The 20,986-nt window shown below is 33.2% G+C and overlaps 2 protein-coding genes across 3 annotated transcripts; both read right to left on the reverse strand.

Moving 5' to 3' along the window:
• Positions 1-8,683: 8,683 nt before the first annotated feature.
• On the reverse strand, positions 8,684-15,686 carry LOC123269768 (serine-rich adhesin for platelets-like). Its single transcript, XM_044735604.1, has 4 exons — positions 15,657-15,686; positions 11,582-11,828; positions 11,384-11,485; positions 8,684-11,264 (listed from the first exon to the last, which is right to left on the reverse strand). The coding sequence occupies exons 1-4, from the start codon at positions 15,684-15,686 to the stop codon at positions 9,160-9,162; spliced, it is 2,484 nt and encodes an 827-aa protein (XP_044591539.1). The 3' UTR covers positions 8,684-9,159.
• An 877-nt stretch (positions 15,687-16,563) lies between these two features.
• LOC123269298 lies at positions 16,564-20,660 on the reverse strand. 2 transcript variants are annotated; one of them, XM_044734899.1, is made up of 4 exons: positions 20,082-20,660; positions 19,634-19,883; positions 19,438-19,518; positions 16,564-19,317 (listed from the first exon to the last, which is right to left on the reverse strand). In XM_044734899.1, exons 1-4 carry the CDS (start codon positions 20,082-20,084, stop codon positions 17,003-17,005), a joined length of 2,649 nt encoding a protein of 882 aa, XP_044590834.1. In that variant the 5' UTR covers positions 20,085-20,660; the 3' UTR covers positions 16,564-17,002. The 2 variants fall into 2 exon arrangements, with proteins under 2 accessions (XP_044590834.1, XP_044590833.1); XM_044734898.1 differs by having other exon boundaries at positions 19,634-20,660.
• Between the last annotated feature and the right edge of the window lie 326 nt (positions 20,661-20,986).

A 20,986-nucleotide genomic window follows, 5' to 3' on the forward strand; every position in this document is an offset into this window, starting at 1 on the left:
TCTTATCAAGAGATTACCTTTCAGGAATCATGTACTTGGTACCAAACTTTTATGTTAAGACCTTAAGAACACGAGTACAATCTGATGTCGGTAATTCAATCTGGACCAGTGACAACAAATGCCAATTGTATATATCGGTTTGTCTATTTAAAACATATATAAAATGCACTGAAGGTGGTTATCAGACTGACTGTAAATACTCTAAACACTGCTCAAAAAAATTAAACTAGATAATTTACTTTTGGCACTGTCTTGTGGCCTGCATGAAAGTATAGTAAATGAAATTTTTTGTCGAATATTAGTTTTCTACCCTAACCTATCTGCATTTTAATAATTCTGTCTTATTAATAATATAAACTAAAATAAAGAATAACTAAAAAATTAAATCAATCTCAAAGATTATATTGGTTGTACGTTTATTAGTAATTTCTTTATAGTAAAGTTCATTTACTTGAATATGTGATGAGTCCTGAGATTAGGCAGTTTTACATGAACACTACCTTTTTATTTATCATTTTGTTATTTTTTTTCAATGATTAAATTTAAAAATAAAATAATTAATTTACGAAAGAGTATTATTTACGTACTCCTGCCAAGTTTTATGATTTTTTATTCAATAAATACTTGGTCAAAAGGCGTCGCAGTATCTTGTTCAAAATTAAAATATTCACCTGATTTACATGTTTTTAATGATAATAGCACAACTTAAATGCACATAAATGATGTGGTGAGTAGTAAAAAATAAAAATAAAATATTCTGCAAGTATTTGTTTTATTTCATTGATGCATCGTGCATATTACAATATTTAATATGGTTATTGAAAAAAATAAAATAGTGGATCTTTTTTTCTATTCAATCAATAAAACTGCTAGTAAGGATATCTACTTCCTCTATTAGATTGCAAGTAAAGGTATTCCCTTCCACCAATACATTCTGAGCAAACACACCGTTTATATCCATGATCATCCTGTGACTCAGGGGAAGGGTATAGGGGAAGCCATTGCTTATGCGGTTGAGGAGAAGAGTTTTCGCTCGGTCCATTAGACTGCGGATAAGGATATCCATTCCATGCACCACCTAATAAATACATAAAACGACAAGGAATGTTAATAATTATTAACAAAAACAAGTATTTTAACAAATAATAACAACAGAAAAATATTTATGTAATTAAATTGTCATTTACATGATGTTCCCAGAATAGTGGCGAGAAAAACAAGCAGTAATTTGCTGAAGAACATGATCGCTCTAGTTTCGGAACCCAACTGTGCTTCAGAGTAGCCTTACTTCACTTTTATTTAGTCTGTTCAGCAGAGGTCAATTTGAAAGGTTGCGGCCTGAGACGACAATAACAAGATAAGCTTTTTCGAATGGAATATTCAATCAATTGCCCTGATAGCCACTTAGTAGCAAACTGGCATTTATTTGTCGACGCAGTTTGGCGTCAATCTGAGGAGCAAATAAGTGGCAGAGTGACTGTAAAAGTTAGAACTCAACATTTTCTAGAAAACTGCATGCAGATTAACAGAAACTATAGTATTTTCTGTTTTATCGATGAAAAATAGGTAAGTCAAGTTTAGGTAGTACTTCAGGTCTTAGAATTGACGTTCAGAATTTGATGAAACTTGGCATATAGGTACATACTAATATCTTAATTGACCACTTAAATTTTTGAAGGCATATCGAGAACTGAAAAAATAAATTAATATTTACATATTTTTGCCTTCACCATTGATCCTTATGGAAAATCACAGACTTTATTTTATATCACAAAACTGGACGTTCAGATTCTTATAAAAATTAAGACATCGAGAGAAAATAACATCTAGAACATATTTAATAACAATCAGTATAGTTTCCGAGCACATGAGAATATTTATTAATAAAAAACATTCATAATTTATTTATCTCTGTCTCTCTTTTTCCAACGTGATTAAGTATAGGGAAATCTATTACGTTAATCAAATAAGGTTAGGTATTAGGATTTAACTCTTGTGGTAACGGTAGTACTACCTTAATTTAGAATGCCAAACACTAACAGCAACATTTGAAAAGTCTGGATCTACAGTCAACTTGAGTTCCGATTGACACTAATCATTGGATAGTCATTTCTGCACTGCAACTTTGGTAATAGGGCCGAAGATGATAACTGGTATTATTTACGAACCAGGTCATGTAACGTACAACTTACTTCATCATTGCGAGCTAGGAATAATATGAGTGATAGAAAGTCTTCCACCAAAAGCTCATTAATCCTGGATGATATAGATTCTTATTGAGCCATGACTTGCATCAGTGTCCTAAGATAGTCTCTATCATAGATTTGATAACTGGATTGTTATTTCAATGAAACATCATTTGAGGATCCGTTGAATAGTCATTTTAACAATATTTTGTTCTCTGTAAACCTGCAGGTTCTTATTAAGCCATGGCTTATTCTAATGACCTGAGATAGTCTGTCATAGTCTGCTACGATTCAAAAGTTGGAGTCAGTAACTAACAATAGTGCTGACTGTTTTGTTCGTTATTAATTGAAGTTCATATAGCTTTACGATAGAACCCTGACGCAAAAGTGATTTACTTTTAGAATTTTGCTGTGTTCTAGATGATCAACTCTGGACATCTTGATGATGATTTTGAACGTTTTTATCTTCTGATCTAGAGGCTGACGCAATAATGAATCAGGATCATAAGAATCTACTAATTAAAACTGAAACTGATTGTTCCTCTTATCAATAGATTAGCTTTCAGGAATCATGTACTTGGTACCAAACTTTTATGTTAAGACCTTAAGAACACGAGTACAATCTGATGTTGGTAATTCAATCTGGACCAGTGAAAACAAATGCCACTTGTATATATTGGTTTGTCTATTTAAAGCATATGTAAAATGCACTGAAGGTGGGTTATCAGACTGACTGTAAATACTTTAAACACTGCTCAAAAAAATTAAACTAGATAATTTACTTTTGGCACTGTCTTGTGGCCTGCATGAAAGTATAGTAAATGAAATTTTTTGTCGAATATTAGTTTTCTACCCTAACCTATCTGCATTTTAATAATTCTGTCTTATTAATAATATAAACTAAAATAAAGAATAACTAAAAAATTAAATCAATCTCAAAGATTATATTGGTTGTACGTTTATTAGTAATTTCTTTATAGTAAAGTTCATTTACTTGAATATGTGATGAGTCCTGAGATTAGGCAGTTTTACATGAACACTACCTTTTTATTTATCATTTTGTTATTTTTTTTCAATGATTAAATTTAAAAATAAAATAATTAATTTACGAAAGAGTATTATTTACGTACTCCTGCCAAGTTTTATGATTTTTTATTCAATAAATACTCGGTCAAAAGGCGTCGCAGTATCTTGTTCAAAATTAAAATATTCACCTGATTTACATGTTTTTAATGATAATAGCACAACTACAATGCACATAAATGATGTGGTGAGTAGTAAAAAATAAAAATAAAATATTCTGCAAGTATTTATTTTATTTCATTGATGCATCGTGCATATTACAATATTTGATATGGTTATTGAAAAAAATAAAATTGTGGATCTTTTTTTCTATTCAATCAATAAAACTGCTAGTAAGGATATCCACTTTCTCTATCAGACTGCGGATAAGGGTATCCCTGTTGTCCATTCAGTTGAGGATAAGAGTTTTCGCACGGTCCATTAGACTGCGGATAAGGGTATCCCTGTAGTCCATTCAGTTGAGGATAAGAGTTTTCGCTCGGTCCATTAGACTGCGGATAAGGATATCCATTCCATGCACCACCTAATAAACACATAAAACGACAAGGAATGTTAATAATTATTAACAAAAACAAGTATTTTAACAAATATTAACAACAGTAAAATATTTATGTAATTAAATTGTCACTTACATGATGTTCCCAGAATAGTGGCGAGGAAAACAAGCAGTAATTTGCTGAAGAACATGATCGCTCTAGTTTCAGAACCCAACTGTGCTTCAGAGTAGCCTTCCTTCACTTTTATTTAGTCTGTTCAGCAGAGATCAATTTGAAAGGTTGCGGCCTGAGACGACAATAACAAGATAAGCTTTTTCGAATGGAATATTCCATCAATTGCCCTGATAACCACTTAGTATCAAACTGGCATTTATTTGTCGACGCAGTTTGGCGTCAATCTGAGGAGCAAATAGGTGGCAGAGTGACTGTAAAAGTTAGAACTCAACATTTTCTAGAAAACTGCATGCAGATTAACAGAAACTATAGTATTTTCTGTTTTATCAATGAAAAATAGGTAAGTCAAGGTAGTACTGCAGGTTTTAGAATTGACGTTCAGAATTTGATGAAACTTGGCATATAGGTACATACTAATATCTTAATTGACCACCTAAATTTTTGGAGGCATACCGAGAACTGAAAAAAATATATTTATATTTATATATTTTTGCCTTCACCATTGATCCTTATGGAAAATCACAGACTTTATTTTATATCACAAAACTGGACGTTCAGATTCTTATAAAAATTAAGACATCGAGAGAAAATAACATCTAGAACATGCAAGGATGACACGCAAAATCGTGAAGCGTTCCACATTTTTTACAAATATAAATAATGCTGTGAAGCGGGAAAGAATAGGAGTTACGGTAATTATTACGTGAAGCTTTTCACATTCACGTAACAGGATATTGGTAGGAAAGGATTGAGAAAGGAATGTGGATATTTAATAACAATCAGTATGGTTTCCGAGCATATGAGAATATTTATTAATAAAAAACATTCAAAATTTATCTCTGTCTCTCTTTCTCCAACGTGATTAAGTATAGGGAAATCTACTACGTTAATCAAATAAGGTTAGGTCTTAGGATTTGACTCTTGTGGTAACGGTAGTACTACCTTAATTTAGAATGCCAAACACTAACAGCAACATTTGAAAAGTCTGGATCTACAGTCAACTTGAGTTCCGATTGACACTAATCATTGGATAATCATTTCTGCACTGCAACTTTGGTTATAGGGCCGAAGATGATAACTGGTATTATTTACGATCCAGGTCATGTAACGTACAACTTACTTTATCATTGCGAGCTAGAAATAATATGAGTGATAGAAAGTCTTCCACCAAAAGCTCACTAATCCTGGATGATATAGATTCTTATTGAGCCATGACTTGCATCAGTGTCCTAAGATAGTCTCTATCATAGTCTGCTTGACATGTTAATAATGATATCGAACTTGTTTTCATTTAAACTGGAACCCATGATATCTTATCAAGCTTCAATTATTGAGGGTACTTGTAGTAAATAGTGAATAGTTTTATTTTCATAGATTCCCTCGCGGTTCTTAAAATACCGTAAATTTTCGGTATTAATGTGTTTACCATAAATTTACCGTTATAATTCTGAAATAATACGGTATTTCTGTGGTTATAATGGCCAGTTTTTTTACTATAGTGATACTGCATTTCTACCGTACTTTTGCTGCTAAGTTCAGAAATAATACGATAAAATTACCGTAAAACTCTAGAACTTTTACCGTAAAAAATCTATGTATTAACTATAATATTACTATAATTTTACAATAATAAAATCTTATTTCTACGGTAAAAATACCGAAGATATACTGCAATTTTGCCGCGTTTATACTGATATAATTAAAGATATAATCCTTTCTACCGTAAGATGGACGGTGGTGTTTATTACTCGGTGGGTCTTATTAGGTGACTGAGTAAATAGTTATGGATAGTGTCTCTGATAGCTCAACTGGTAGAGCCTTTGGCGCGTAACTAAATGATCCGGGTTCGAATCCCGGTCTGGACTAAAATAATGATAATAATAATAATAGAGAAATTAATTTAATAACCTTTTAAAAATTATTCATGATAATTTATATTATAAAAAAAAAGTTTTAAGCTTTTGAATAATAGTAGTAAAGCAGCATTTTTTTGGTATTTTACCGGTAATAGAAAGTAGGGATCTTCTTTTCCGGTTTTTTGCAGCAATAGTGCCGCAGATATACAGTAAATATGCGATACATTTACGGTTTAAATGCTGTTAATATACCGTAATTTTCTTATTGTATTGCCATAAATATTCTGAATTTATTTCGTAATTTTTTCGTAATAATTCGGCAAAAAAACTGGCTAAAATAACTGAAGTATTACGGTAAACATACAGCATTTATATCGTAAAAATATCGAATCTTTGTGGTATTTCCAAAACAGTGAGGGTTGTTCGATTATGTATTTCGCTCCTTATGATCATAGAAATATGATACCTTACTTTTTGATCTGTGTCAAGGTTAGGAAAGGAAACAAATCTCGTGTATTGGTCCCATCAGTAACATTTAAAGTTTTATTGGTCTTATGATGTTAATTATCGTTGCGATTTCATGAAAATTTTCAAAAAATTTGCAGCCTACTTGCAGTTTAGTAATCTAATGGATCGGTAAAAAGATACTTCGAAGTTGAACTAATTGCGCTTTATTTTGAAAATCAAATACATGAAAACTTACAAATTCAAGAAACAAAAATTATTGTACTACTGATACATGAATGTCCATAGACTAAAGTTACATTGTAAATTGTGTGACCTGTATTATTATGGTCTAACGTTATACTTCATATCCTGCTGTCTGGGTTGGTACCAGCAAAATCCCTGCGGTGGATCGCAGACGAGATCATATCCTGCAGGGATTGTTGCTAATCTGAGCCAATCTGCCGGTTTTACTACCGAGGTCATTGAAGTCATTCCAGTAGCTTGAGAACCAGCTTGTGCATCAATATGAGGAGAGCTTGAGGCCAGCGACTGTCTGTTATTTGATTGTTGAACTGGAGAATATTGAGATGGATAGAATCCCCTTAGATCATTTTGCGAAAACTGATAATTCCTCTCAAACGATTTTCCTTGATTGGAAGGAACATTTGTGGTCGTAGGTAATGACGATCGCAGTCCAGACTGAGAACGAAGATATTCTGCCTCTTGGTGAGTCAGCGGTTGCCCGAATCCCAGTCCTTGATAATTGTAGTTACTTTGAAAGTTATTGGCGTTCTTGAGCTCTGATGGCTGGACTACAAATTGGAAAGGATTTAATTGTGTTCCTTGAGGAGTCGGCAATTTTCCGAATCCTTGTCCATTATAATTGTAGTTGCTGTTAGGGTAATTGACGTCCTAGAACTTAGTTGGTAGGAATTCAGATTGTGAAGAGAAATATTGTGTTCCTTGAGGAGTCTGCAACTGTCCGACCCCTTGTCCATTATAGTTGTAGCTGATGTTAAGGTAATTAACGTTCTCGAACTTAGTTGGCAGGAATCCAGATTGGGAAGGAAGATATTGTGTTCCTTGAGGAGCCTGCACTTGCTCGGATCCCATTTCTTGATAATTGTAGTTGCCGCGAAGGTGATTAGCAGTCTCGGAATGAGGTGGTTGAGCGCCAGATGTGGAAGACATGTTTTCTGTTCCCTTAGGAGATTGAATATTGTATGAGAACTTTCTCGATTATTATAAGTACCGAAGTACAACGTTAATAAATAATAAATGGATACCTACTAGAGCCACGTGACGATGTGTTTCTATTCTGATAATAGCTACGCTATAGAAGGTGACTCCGATTAGAGATCGCACAGTTATCCCTATAGCCCCATTTATTATTGGCTAATAAATTTACGTGGTCATACTTCATAAAGTATCTTAATTAAATAATATTGCGTAATGAATTAATTGGTGTCATCATATTAGACGGTAAATATATTTATAAAAAATTTTCATCATGAACATGCCTGGCCAGGTCTGATTCATATCTGATCAGATCTGACCATTTTTTCCCGGGAATAAAACTGTGTTGTTCGCTGATTAGTTCGAAATGTGTAAAATCTGTGCGCCGTTCATGCTCGTTTCATCAATAAATAAAATATAACAATAAAACACATGTTATTCACCAAAAAGGATGTATTTCTTCATTTTTCAATAATTTAAAACTTATAACATATGGAGAAAATCACAAATAACAGATACTGGGCAGCCTCCGTTGTAATACTTATAAGCCAGTCGAAAACTAAAATTAAAATGATAAACTAGATTTTAAAAATAATTAACTCAATACTTCTGTAAATCTTACTCCGTTAAAGATAAATGGTTAAATAAACTAATTACTCCAGTCTATTGACCAGAACAATTAATTGTCTATGTTTTTCCGCCAGTCTTGAAACTTAGAAACTAAATTCCTGTTTGACAATTCTTGACTCGTGAATATAATATTATAAGAACTATCAATTACAGATATAACTATGAAAATGAATCCCATTATAAAATAAATTAACAATGTATGTATGCAAAATAATCGCATACGAATTTAACAACCTCATCTTAACTAAACTACTATTAATGGACTTGATTGTTCTTAACGCCTAAAGGGTACAATACTTACAGAACGATTAGGTACATAAACTTAAAATTACAACTATTTGTACTATTACATTAACAAGACAAGAGCTAGACTAACACTATTCTCACTGTGATACCTTTCTACTTCATTCTTAAAATATATTATAATAATGACATTACCCACACTGAAAAAATATATATGCGCATATATGCTGACAAAAATACATATACGTCGTACATATAAAATGTATACGCCACATACTTTTTTTTCGCCCCCGTATATGCGGCATATATTTTTTTTCAGTACGGGTAGTTACCCATTACAGTAATATTAAATTCTTATTTAGCATTAATAATTTAGGAACATTGAACGGCTCCGTATATGACGAACAATCGTAATCATAGTAATTAGCATTGAACCACTACACTGTATTTGAATCAAATCTCTTGAATTTTACTGTGTAAAGTACTGAGAATAGTTTGTATGTCAGTATTCCAACCACGTTGGAGTCCGTGCTCTAAAACGAAATTTAACAGTACTGTACACGCATGATCATCTAATTCTGGCCTTGCATTAGATCCAACATTATCAGAAGCCTGCGTTCTTTCAGTTATTGATAAACAAACACTCAGTGCTTTGCTGTTGATTACTGCTGATAATAATCGTTTCGCTAATGATTTACAATCTTTTGATACTTGCTGACAGTATTTGAGGTCTCCGTAGCTGACGTAAACGCCACTTTGAGGCATAAGTTCTACGAGACCTGGTAGATTTGTTCGATACTTCAATGTCTATTTTGTATCATGAGGATCATATTCCGGTGGTAGAACAAAACGCCATGAGTTGTTTTTTTCCTTCGGTGGTTCGTTAGCATCATCGTTTCTATGTTGATCTTGAGTACTTGCTGTTACTTCAATGTGTCTTTTTTTAGGAGACTGACGGATATCTGGTTTCAAGTTAATCGAAAAAGATTTACTGCCGGCTGAATTTTGCGTTGAGTTAAATTCTTCGATTGCACCCAGTAACTTTTTGTACGTTTTAGCAGTGTCAAGGATCGAACCTCGTAAGGTGTTGTACATATCAATAGTATAACGCAAAGTAGAGTCCATTTGAGTGAAGAGTTCAGCAAAGTTGTCCAACATTTCCTGCTCTAAAGTAGACCTGACATCAGTAGAAGAGCTTATTGATGTAGAGTTTTGAGCAGTTGTTGGCCTGTCTGCGGAGCTACTTGTAGAAGCGATTCCAGTGCTGGTGCTATCATTTATTCTCTCAGTAGGTGCTCTGTTTGCAGACAACTCGTGGTCTGAAATTCCTTCATCCGTAACTGCATCGGAATCAGAAGTTACCGCATAATGTGGTGACAAAGGTTTTATCATGCACTCGCCTGTTTGACGCGTATTGTCTATTACGTTTTGATGTTTATCGCTTGTTGTTGATACTGCGACATTGTTCGGGCTCGATGTTAACTCTCTATTGTTATGATCAGTAGATTGGCTACTCAGCCTTGCTTGTTGTTCACTTCTAAGGTATTCATTGTGAGTAGCTGATAGCGTTGATCGTATTGATTTCAGTAAATTTGACAGAACAGATGACTGCACTTTCTTTCTGACCTCTTGAAGAGTAGGCATTTGCCTTTCGTTTTGTAGTTCGTTTGAGACGCTAGTACGTATTTCCGGTATCTGCGATTGTTGCTGTAAGTCTTGCTGATTTGACTGCGACGGTCTCTGTTGTGGAAACTTGAAAGTCTGATGCAACGGATTGGATGGTTTTGTTAAAATTTGTTCGGTAGATGGAGTATAAGATGAGCTTGGAAGGTTTTGTGAAGCCAATGGAGTATTGTTAGCACTTGCAGCATTTCTTTTCGGTGCATGAATTTCTGGAGAGTTGATAATGATCTCCCAAAGCGGACTTATTTGGTCTGTGCTATTTCTAGGGTGCATTTCTCGAACTCGTAGACCATCTTGTGGTCGAGTCTGAGAAACTACTGATGATTGTTCTTCTACTGAACGCACTGATGAAGATCCAGGTTGGTCCATTAAATTCAACGAGTTCTGTGCGGCAATTTCTAAATTCCTTTTCATATTCCTAAGACGTATTTTCTTATCGATCGCATTTCGAGCCTGTACTAAATCCTCTATCCCGTACACGTTATCGCATAGTTGAGGAGGTATTTTGATTGAGTTTATTACCTTATGAGAGATACTTTGTGTGATAGATGAGACTTCATGACTGCGTAATTCGTGATCCTCATGAGCATTGGCAAGAGATCGGACATTTTCTAACTGTGTTTTGGAATTCGATAATGAACTTCTGTTATGTAGAATATGTTCTTGATTATTATACTGATTTGGTTGAGTGTTCCGTTGGGTTGAAGTTGAAGGTTTCGCGGTTGACATTGATGCAGCCGCTGTATTAGAAAGGTGACTGTGACTCGTGCTATTGTTTTGATTGGACGTTTTAATACCTGGTGAATGATGTCTGTCATCAATTTTCATAACTTCAGGAGGTCTATTAACGTCTATTACAGGTAAACTTAGAGCTTCTTTGTTTTGCTCAGTACGCTGAGTTAGAGTTCTTTGTTTAGTTCTCGAGTTAATATTGGAAGCAGCAGCAGTTTCTTGTGTCTGAGCGAGTTTCGTTGATTGGTTGTCTTGAATGCTGGTCGATTGTTCCCTTTTTGACTCTGTATTAGTGTCGATAACAGAAGCGCTAGATGACTTAACAGCTTTATTCAGTTTAAACCGTTTCCCATCAAGTTGTTTGTTCAGTTCTGGTAGTGCTGGTTGCTTGATTAATGTTCTCGGCAATGGTTTCCGAGGGTTAGCATTTAATTTCGACGAGTGATCTTGAGTGGAATTCCTCGAATTCAGGTTCGGCGTAGATTCTGGTTGCGTATCTATAAATAAAGATTTTTATTACAATTCAAAAACTTGAAATTTAAAACAAGTAATATTCGAAAAAGTATTTTCAATGGAAATTGAATCGTGAAGACTAATAAATTAATTTGATTCTTACCAGGTATTCTTCTTGTTTCTCTTTCCTCTAAAGGTCGATGATCTTTTCTTGAGGCTATCCATAATTCTGCATTTCGGTAGCTATCTGAAAAAGAAAAATAATCTTTATTCTATCTTAATTTCTGAGATAATGTGAATCTGAACATACTTCGGCAATACAACACATGACGAACTGACTAATAAAATAATTTAAACTCACTTGACTGATGTTTGATGGTAGCAATATAAAATTTCCACTCATCATTGCACTTTTCCTTTCTTTTAGCGCGATCTCTTGTAAGGGAAGGATCTTTGTCTTCAGGATAGGAAACAACAGTTTGCCCACTCGGCGTTCTAAGTACTATTACCCAAGTGTGTGGTACGCATACGTAATCATCAATACCTTCATAAGGCAATTTCAGGAATTGAACAACATAGAATGGCAGCTCATCACTATTACGTGTCATCTGAAATGATCCAAAACATTTCCGTTAATACCAAGTAAAACGATATTATTAAAACAACATCACTATTACGTGTCATCTGAAACGATCCAAAACATTTCCGTTAATGCTCAGTAAAACAATATTATTAACACAACATCACTATTACGTATCATCTGAAACGATCCAATACATTTCCGTTAATGCTCAGTAAAAAGATATTGTTAAAACAACATCACTATTACGTGTCATCTGAAACGATCCAATACATTTCCGTTAATGCTCAGTAAAACGACATTATCAAAACAACATTTATTCTAGTTGCTTCGTAAACTAGTGGGCCTCAATTAATAAGAACTAATCACTATCACTAAATCACTAACAAATATTTTTCTTTGTGGAAATGACTTAAGGAAAATAGTTTCAATAAAAGAGAAATAACTCTGACCTTTCAATGTAAATAGAAATCTCTTGTAACAACGATATGTTACACTATAAAAAATTTGCGGAGTGAATGAAGAGTGAATGATTTTTAATTGATTCACTCCCAGCGGGAGTGATATTTACTCCGAGGAGTTAATTTTTATTCATAATAAAATTCACTCCGCATTCAATCCCAAAATAAATGAATTTAGAAATAAATAAATTTTTGTAAAGAAAATATTTTTATAAACCCTTTTTATATTTAATTATTAAAAATTTAATTTATTATTTTTAATAACACTTCATTTTAAAAACTCCGGATTCACTCCCTACGCGGAGTGATTAATTACTTCACTCCGGAGCTCCGAGCGATGGGAGTGAAATTCACTGCCGATTCACTCTGGATTTTTTACAGTGTAATTACAATCGATTGCGTTGTTAAGTTCGCGTAGCACTTCTCTGACTGAAATCCGAATCAGCTATTCGATTTAATTTATACGAGTGGTTGAATGACGTGGCCTGATGGTGGGGGAATGAACTCGACTGATTGCGTCAACAGGTCAAAACCAGTTAGTTCTGCGCAGTGAATAAACAATAATTACGCTCATCCAATTACTTATCAGTATTTGTTTCGCCACAGTAGATAATTACTCCAAAAATTGCGCAGCAATTAGTAATATATTATTCAATTTAATATAGACGAGTAGTAGAATTTATCAATTTCAAGAACCGTGTAATAATAAATAGTAGTTTTAATCATGCTATATCAATCCGTCTAGTCTTTGTAATTAAGTTTTAGAAATGAAGAATCTTAATTTTTCTTTTTTAGTTAAGACTTTTATTCTCATTGTAATTTCATCCAATAGTATTATTCATACTTGAAATTAGTCAACTGAAAATTATAATAATAATTTAATAAAGATAAATTTTGAATAGATCATCGTCACATTAAAACGATACGACCTTCAAATCGGAATTTCAGCTGAAAGGCTATTTTTTATTTCTTATTTTCAGCGGAAGTCGTCACAGAAGCTTTCAAGCTGTAAAAAAATAGTTTACTCATAAGATTGTCAGTTTGATTGCGAAAAATTTATTTTGTTTAATCAATCGGAAAATAATGACTTTAATCATCAGTTTTTTCATTTATATATTGTAGAACTGTGATCATTCATTTTGTTGTACTCATTTTGTTGTATTCAAATTGAAAGATTTAATGATATATAACATTATGTACTTTAATGCTATTATAATCGAGATTGTAAATAGTAAATTGAAGTTATTGTAATATCAATCACTAGGTTTATATATATATATATATATATATATATATATATATATATATATATATATATATATATTAGAGTGGTCCAAAAAAAAAAAGTTTTTTGCCTATCATCTTAAAAGCTTCTCTAAGGTATAAAAAAAATTCCCTTCAAAGCGCAGCTTGATATCTTAATTCCTCAGGAAGCTCAATGAATTTTTATTTTCCCATTTAAATAACACGTAAGCAGAACACGCAGGAAATTTAATTCTCTACAAAAAAGTACTGAGGTAGTTTCTTCGTAATCTTAACGAGTAAAAAGTTATTGAGCTTTAAATACTCGCACAAAAGAAAATTTGAACGAAGATAGTTTCAAAGCAACTTTTCGAAAACTTTTTTGGTAACTGCATGTATTTATTTAAAAATTTATCAAACTAGACTGTTTCTAATATAATTTACACATGTCTTTTGGTGAAGTATTAACTGTAAATTATGAATAATTTTTCTCATCACAATTTGGATATTTTTTCCTATGAGCAGTGATTTTTTAAAATTGAACTTGAATTTCATTACGGAATCTGAATCAAGAGCAAGCTAGTACTTTTAGATGTATACTAAGTTTAATTTTTTTATTTAAGAACATGTAGAACAGGTAGGATAGGTGAATATTTAAATTTTGAACATGATGCTGGGACGCTTTTTGACCGAATGAAAAATCATGAAACTTTGCAGGAGTACGTAAATAGAAGTCCTTCGTGAATTGATTCTTTTATTTTCAAATTTAATCATTGAAAAAAAAAAAAAATAATAAATAAACAGGTAGAGTTTGTGCGTAAAACTGCCTTATCTCAGGAGTCATCACATATTTAAGTAAATAAGCTTGACTATAAAGAAATTGCTAATAAATATACAACCATTATAATCTTTTAGACTGATTTAATTTTTTGGTTATTTCTTATTTTAGTCTATACTACTTATAAGACATAATTATTTAAATTCAGCTAGGTTAGGGTAAAAAACTAATTATCAACAAAAAATTTAATTTACTATATGTCTTCATGTAGGCCGCAAGAGAGTGCTAAAAGTAAATTATCTAGTTTAATTTTTTTAAGCAGCAGTTAAAGTATTTACAAAGTCTGGTAATCTCCTTCAGTGCATTTTACATGTGGTTCAAATAAACAAACCGATATATTAAATTGTCATTTGTTGTCACTGGTCCAAACTGAATTATCGATATCAGACTATATACCATGTTTTTAAGAAAAAAATATAAATTACATAATCAAATACTTACTGTACTGTACTGTACTGTTACTGTACTTTGAAACAGAAAATGTGATACAACATAGATTCTAAAATCATATCTGATTAAATTTTCTTTTATTGCGAGTATTTAAAGCTTAATAACTTTTTACTTGTCAGGATTACGAAAAAACTACCTCAGTACATTTTTGTAGAGAATTAAATTTCCTACAAGAATAATTGACGAAAAATACAAAAATTTTTTCGTAGTTTTACCGAATGAAAACGTAAATAAAATTTTTTGACGTGTTATTTAAATGGGAAAATAAAAATTCATTGAGCTTCATGAAGAATTGAGATATCAAGCTGCGCTTTGGAGAGAATTTTTTTTATACCTTAAAGAAGTTTTTGAGACAGCAGCACTTGAAAAAAAAAATAAAAATGTTTTTTGGACCACTCTAATATATATATATATATATATATATATATATATATATATATATATATATATATATATATATATATATATATCCCCTTAAGTCCCATCTAATAAAAAGCATTAATAAAAAAATAATTTCTCCTCATTTTTGATGTGATCATTTATCTCCACATATAATTTGTCAACCAAAGTTGGATGGAAATTTTCAACAGAGGGCGCATGATCGCTAATTCATCTCTTTAGAAGAGTGTTCAGTTTGAGATGTGAAATTCTAAAATAAATAGTGTGTTACACATCTAGGGCAGGAAAGGAAGAAATTTCTCAGATCACATGCAATTGTTGGCCGAGGCAAAGCCGAGGTCGAAAACATGTGATCTGAGGTTTTCTTATTTACTACCAAAGGTGTGTATACTATTTTTCAAATTTTAAGAGGTTCATTACGGAAGTTGAATTTTGGAACACCTTAATGTAATATACTATTTCTTACTCTCCTCTGAAAGTCATCTGATTGAGTCATTGTTCAATCAACAAATCAACCAATCTATCTCTGTCTTGGCTTGATTATCATAACCAACTTTAATCAGTTAATTCGTTCTATAATTTGAAAAGATATTTGTTTATGATGCTTGTTAATGATTAACAATAATGTTAACCGTAATAAATTCTCATTTAGATTACTTATCAAATTTAGCTAGATTGAAAAATAATCCCCTGAGCAACAATGCATTGACATACGGATACAACCTCACAAAACATAGAACATAAATTGCTTAAAAAAAACCAAATTATCGAATTATAACGAAGTTCGGGAATGATAGCGTTGTATTATTAGCTAACGAATTTTAAAGCTTTCGAGCAGTAAACAATCTGAATTTTTATTCGGCGTAAAGTAAAACATGTTTACTGCCAATTAGTCACAATGACTCATTTCTAATTACAGCTTTCCAATCGTGATGAGGTCCTACGTCAGGTGGCGTACGAGCTCTGAGAAGTATGGTATTCTTTTTTGTGTCCTCGATAACGACTTTTTTACTCAATAATATTAATAATTATAATAATAATAACGATAATAATAATAATCGCGAAGCTAACACTCCTTACGTGCTTATGTAACCTATAAGGATAAACTTGCCTTGCATTGAGTTTATAAATCAGAACACAAGTAACGATAACAATAATCTGCTAGAAAAAGAAAGATTACGTCGAAATTGTTGTAATATTTTATGAAACAATAGAATAGCTTCATAATATGATTTCTAAAGCTCAATAGAGGCTATAGATAAATCGTTGCTGTTCTTGAATAAGGTTTAAGACATTGATGTATATTTTCAATAAAATAAACACAGCTGATAAATAAAACAAAAAAATTTATTAACAATTTTCTAACATTAACAATACTTGTAGTTACCTCCTAATAATTTTGTAATACTTTAACTACAGTCTTGAGAATGATACTAAATACCCGTAAAACATTCCCAAAATTCAACTAATACACTATCATAAAACTGATAGATAATAAATTCTGCTATGATAAATAATACAGGTGGGTAATACATATTTAAATCTTAACAATAGTAGGACAGAAAAACTTTTCACTAAAAATAATAGTTTTCTAAAACATTTGTACTATACGTTTCTCTAGAGATCTAAAAACTATAACATAAAATTGTTGATCGCATTAAAGATGGAATGCAATAAGTTACTATGATGAAAGATTTATGAAAGTGATTGATTAAATGAATGAATTAATAAAAAAATGGCAAAGTTCTTAGCCTCAGTATTTGAGAACATGAGATAACTCGACTTATGATCAATAATTAGTAATCACAATAGTTAACATTCAACCATCACACCATATCTAAACCGAATCTCTTGAATCTTACTGTGTAAAGTACTGAGGATAGGTTGTAGGTCAGTATTCCAACCATGTTGGAGACCGTGCTCTAAAACGAAATTTAACAATACCGAACACGCGTGATCATCTAATTCTGGCCTTACATTGGATCCAACATTATCAGAAGCCTGCGCTCTCTCAGTTATTGATAAACAAACACTCAATGCTTTGCTGTTAAATACTGCTGGTAATAATCGTAGTGCTAATGATTTGCAATCTTTTGATACTTGCTGACAGTATTTGAGGTCTCCGTAGCTAACGTAAACACCACTTTGAGGCATAAGTTCTACGAGTCCTGGCAGATTGGTTCGATACTTCAATGTCCATTTTGTATCATGGGGATCATATTCCGATGGTAGAACAAAACGCCATGAGTTGTGTTTTTTCTTCGGTGGATTGTTAGCAACTTTCTTGCTATATCGATTGGTATTACTTGAATTTGATCTTCCTGATATTTTCATGTATCTTTCTTCAGGGAACTGTGAGACTTCTTCTGTTCGGTTGCTCGAAGAAGATGAATTGCTGGCTAAATTTTGCGCTGAGTTGAATTCTTCGACTGTACCCAACAATTTTTTGTATGTTGCGGCAGTATCGAGGTTCGAACTTCGTAGGGTGTTGTACATATCACATGTACAACGCAAAGTAGATCCCATTTGAGTGAAGAGGGTAGCGAAGTTGTCTAACATTTGCTGCTCTAATACAACTTTAGAATGCGTTTGGTGGTTCGTAGAGTTTTGTGCAACTATCGATCTGTCTGCAGAGCTACTTCCAGAAGTGATTCCAGTGCCGTAAAAGTTATTCGTTCTTTCAATAGGTGCTTCATCTGCAGACATCTCATGAACTGAGGTTACTTCATGATCGATAATAGTATCGGAATCTGAATTTGCTCCATGATGCGCTGACGGAGTTTCTTCTTCCATCCACTCATTTATTTGCAATGTATTGTCAATTTTGCTTAGATGATTTTCATTAACAAGTGTACGTTCACTATGATTACCCTGAAATTGCTGGTCGTTCAGAAGATATTGTTTATGAGTAGTTGATAATGCTTGTCGTACCGAATTTAGAACCTTTGTAAGAATATTCGACAGCGTTTTTTTCGTGACTTCAAGGGTAGGTGCTTGCCGGTTGTTTTTTGGCTTGGTAGAGATGCCAATCCGTATTTTCGGTTTCTGTGGTTGTTGTTGTGAGTCTTGTTGAGTTGGCTGCGACGATCTCTGTTGTGGAAGCTCGGAGATCTGGTATAACGGATTGGAAGAAAGAATAGAATTTTGTCCGATAGATGGAGTACTCATGCTGATAGTTCGAGAGTTAGGTCGCTGTTCGTAATTGTTGCTCTCTGCAGATTTCCTAAGTAAGTCTTGTTCAAAGTTATTTTGATTAATCGGTAGATATTGATTCTGATAAGACAACGTGTGATATTGTTGTTGAGTCGGCACTGAGTGCATCGATAAAGATCCAGTTCGGTCCATTAAATTCGATTTCTGTTCGGTAATGGTCAAATTTCTTGCGATATTCATGAGGCGCATTTTTCTCTTAACCGGTTTTTGAGTCGGTATTAAATGCCGTGCCTCGTTTATTTGACTATATAATTGAGCAGAAATTTTTGGTGAATTTAGTAAGTGATGAGAAGTAGGTCCATTATTTAATACATCATCCATGCAGGATCCTTGATTATTGGTAGTCACCTCGATTGACGGGGCCACTGGAATTTGAGGTTCCCGGATGGGTTCCGGCTGTTCAGTAAATTGTGAGATAGCTTGATTAGAGGTTACTTGCTGTTTCACAATACTGGTAGGCTGTACTTCTTCATCGTTGTCTATAACAAGGGCTGGTGTATCTGGTGTAGCTACATCTATGTACGGTATACTTATATCTTCTTGCTCTTGTATTGGTAACGATTCTTGGAGGTTTTCATCTTTCCGCTGAGAGGAGCTCGATGTACCGTGAGAATCACTAGCAGTTCTTTCTGTCTGAGCAGATTCTATTGGCTGGTTGTCCTGGGTGATAATTGATTGTTCCTGTCTTGAAGATCCAGGCTCTGCATTAGCGTCGGTAACAACAGTACTAGATGACTGAGCATCATCATCCAGTTTCATCCATTTCCCATCAAGTTGTTTGTTCGGTTCTGGTAGTGCTGGTCGCTTGATTGATATTCTCGGCAGTAGTTTCCGAGGATTATCATTTAATTTCGACGAATAGTTTCGGTTGGCAACACGCAATTTCTTGTTTAACGGGAACTTTGGTTCTGATTCTGGAAATGAAAAGATTAGTTATTATTTGGAGGGCTTTAAATTTGAAATAAGTGGTATCTGAAAATAAATTCACAATGGAAATTAAATCATTAAGACTACTAAAGTGATTTGATTCTTACCTGTTGTTTTTAATTCTTCTTCTACTAAAGGTCCATAATCATTTCTCGTCGCAATCCAATATTCTGCATCTCCGTAACTATCTGAAAAAAATAAAAAAATATTACTTTCTCTCAATTTCTGAGACGATCTAGGTTCAAATATACTTCGACAATACTACGTGCAACCAAATTAACTAATACATTGATTCAAACTCACCTGATTCATATTTAACGATAGCCATATAAAATCTCCACTCGTCATTGCGTCTTTCCTTCCTCTTAACGCGATCTCTGGTGTTGAAAGGATCTTCATCTTTAGGGTATGCAACGACAGCCTTCTGATCCGTCGCTTTGCGAAACATCAGCCACATATACGGCACGCATACGTAATCATCAATACCTTCAAAAGGCAATTCTACGAATTGAACAACATAAAACGCTCGCCTATAGTTATTATGACGTTTCATCTGAAACATATAAAAATACTTTCTTAAATACAAAGTAAATCGATATTATCAAAACTACCCAGTAGCGTCAGTCTATAATTGGTTATCACCCGGGCGGGCCCCATTCGTTCACAGACCTACCGCGTGGAGTTTTCCATCGATTATTCTATGATATCATCATTTGCATATTACTTTTAAAGAATTAATGCTAAAATATACCATTTTGATGCTTGTATCTGTTTTATGTGTGAATCCCAAATATTTCAATCAGTATCTTTTTTTCTTCATGAATAGATAAACCAATGTTTTCTACTTTTTATCCACTTTTTCTTCGAATAGATAAGTTGTTTTACGTCTAAAGCCAAAACTTGAATACCGTATACGCCAGTGCGCATGCCGTATTTGACGGAGTATAGTGACCTCGAAAGTGGAGAGTGGGGGAAATCTACTTTGAGTGACACCTAAAGGTCATGTTTTGATACTACCACGGTCATTATCGCTCATCGTTATACTTATCTTTGTAACGTGGGCGGTGCGTCATAATATAAGGACAAACAGTTCGTGTAATCGTTTTCAAATATATCCAGTACATGCGAGGGTAATGTCCGCGCTCTTGATTTTAGGACCAAGCCAAACCTTTGCTACTATATTGATTCGATAAACATTTAGAGAGTATTATATTTCATTGAAGTTAGTCTACATGAAAAATGTCTACTTCAAGCTTTAAGCTTTGAGCCTCAAAGAGTGTCACAATCATTGTAACGATATAGTCACTAAGAATAAAACGTGTAGAACTATGCGTATCAATTAGGATGAAGTGCATAGATTACAGGTAGCATTGAAAATAAGTATTGATACAAAGAAATGGAGTCCCGCTTGAGAAAAACACAGTTGAACTATCACTGACGATAGTGTTGATACTGATGTGAGATTAGATTGACTTTAAACGTTCTTACTTAGAAATAAAATAATTTATAATCTTAGACACAGGTGATCCTGACGATGGAGATGGCATTGAACTAATACCCTGATGAATTTATTTTTCCTTAATTTTTATTAGTTTTTTCACTTAAATAAATATTTGTTGACATAAATTGAGTTGTTGAGTGATATTTCTATTATCT

This window comes from Cotesia glomerata, linkage group LG7 (assembly GCF_020080835.1).
Source record: "Cotesia glomerata isolate CgM1 linkage group LG7, MPM_Cglom_v2.3, whole genome shotgun sequence".
Taxonomy (NCBI): Eukaryota; Metazoa; Arthropoda; class Insecta; order Hymenoptera; family Braconidae; genus Cotesia; species Cotesia glomerata.

Excerpts from the sequence above, each read along its gene's own strand:
- LOC123269768 (XM_044735604.1), bottom strand. The coding sequence starts at position 15,686 with ATGACTCAATCAGATGACTTTCAGAGGAGA. Across the intron at positions 11,486-11,581 it reads TACCATCAAACATCAGTCAA|ATTATTTTTCTTTTTCAGAT; the intron begins GTGAGTTTAAAT and ends GATAGAATAAAG. Across the intron at positions 11,265-11,383 it reads AGAAACAAGAAGAATACCTG|ATACGCAACCAGAATCTACG; the intron begins GTAAGAATCAAA and ends CTTTATTTATAG.
- LOC123269298 (XM_044734898.1), bottom strand. The coding sequence starts at position 19,892 with ATGTTTCAGATGAAACGTCATAATAACTATAGGCGAGCGTTTTATGTT. Across the intron at positions 19,519-19,633 it reads TATCGTTAAATATGAATCAG|ATAGTTACGGAGATGCAGAA; the intron begins GTGAGTTTGAAT and ends TATTTTTTTCAG. Across the intron at positions 19,318-19,437 it reads AGAAGAATTAAAAACAACAG|AATCAGAACCAAAGTTCCCG; the intron begins GTAAGAATCAAA and ends TTTCATTTCCAG.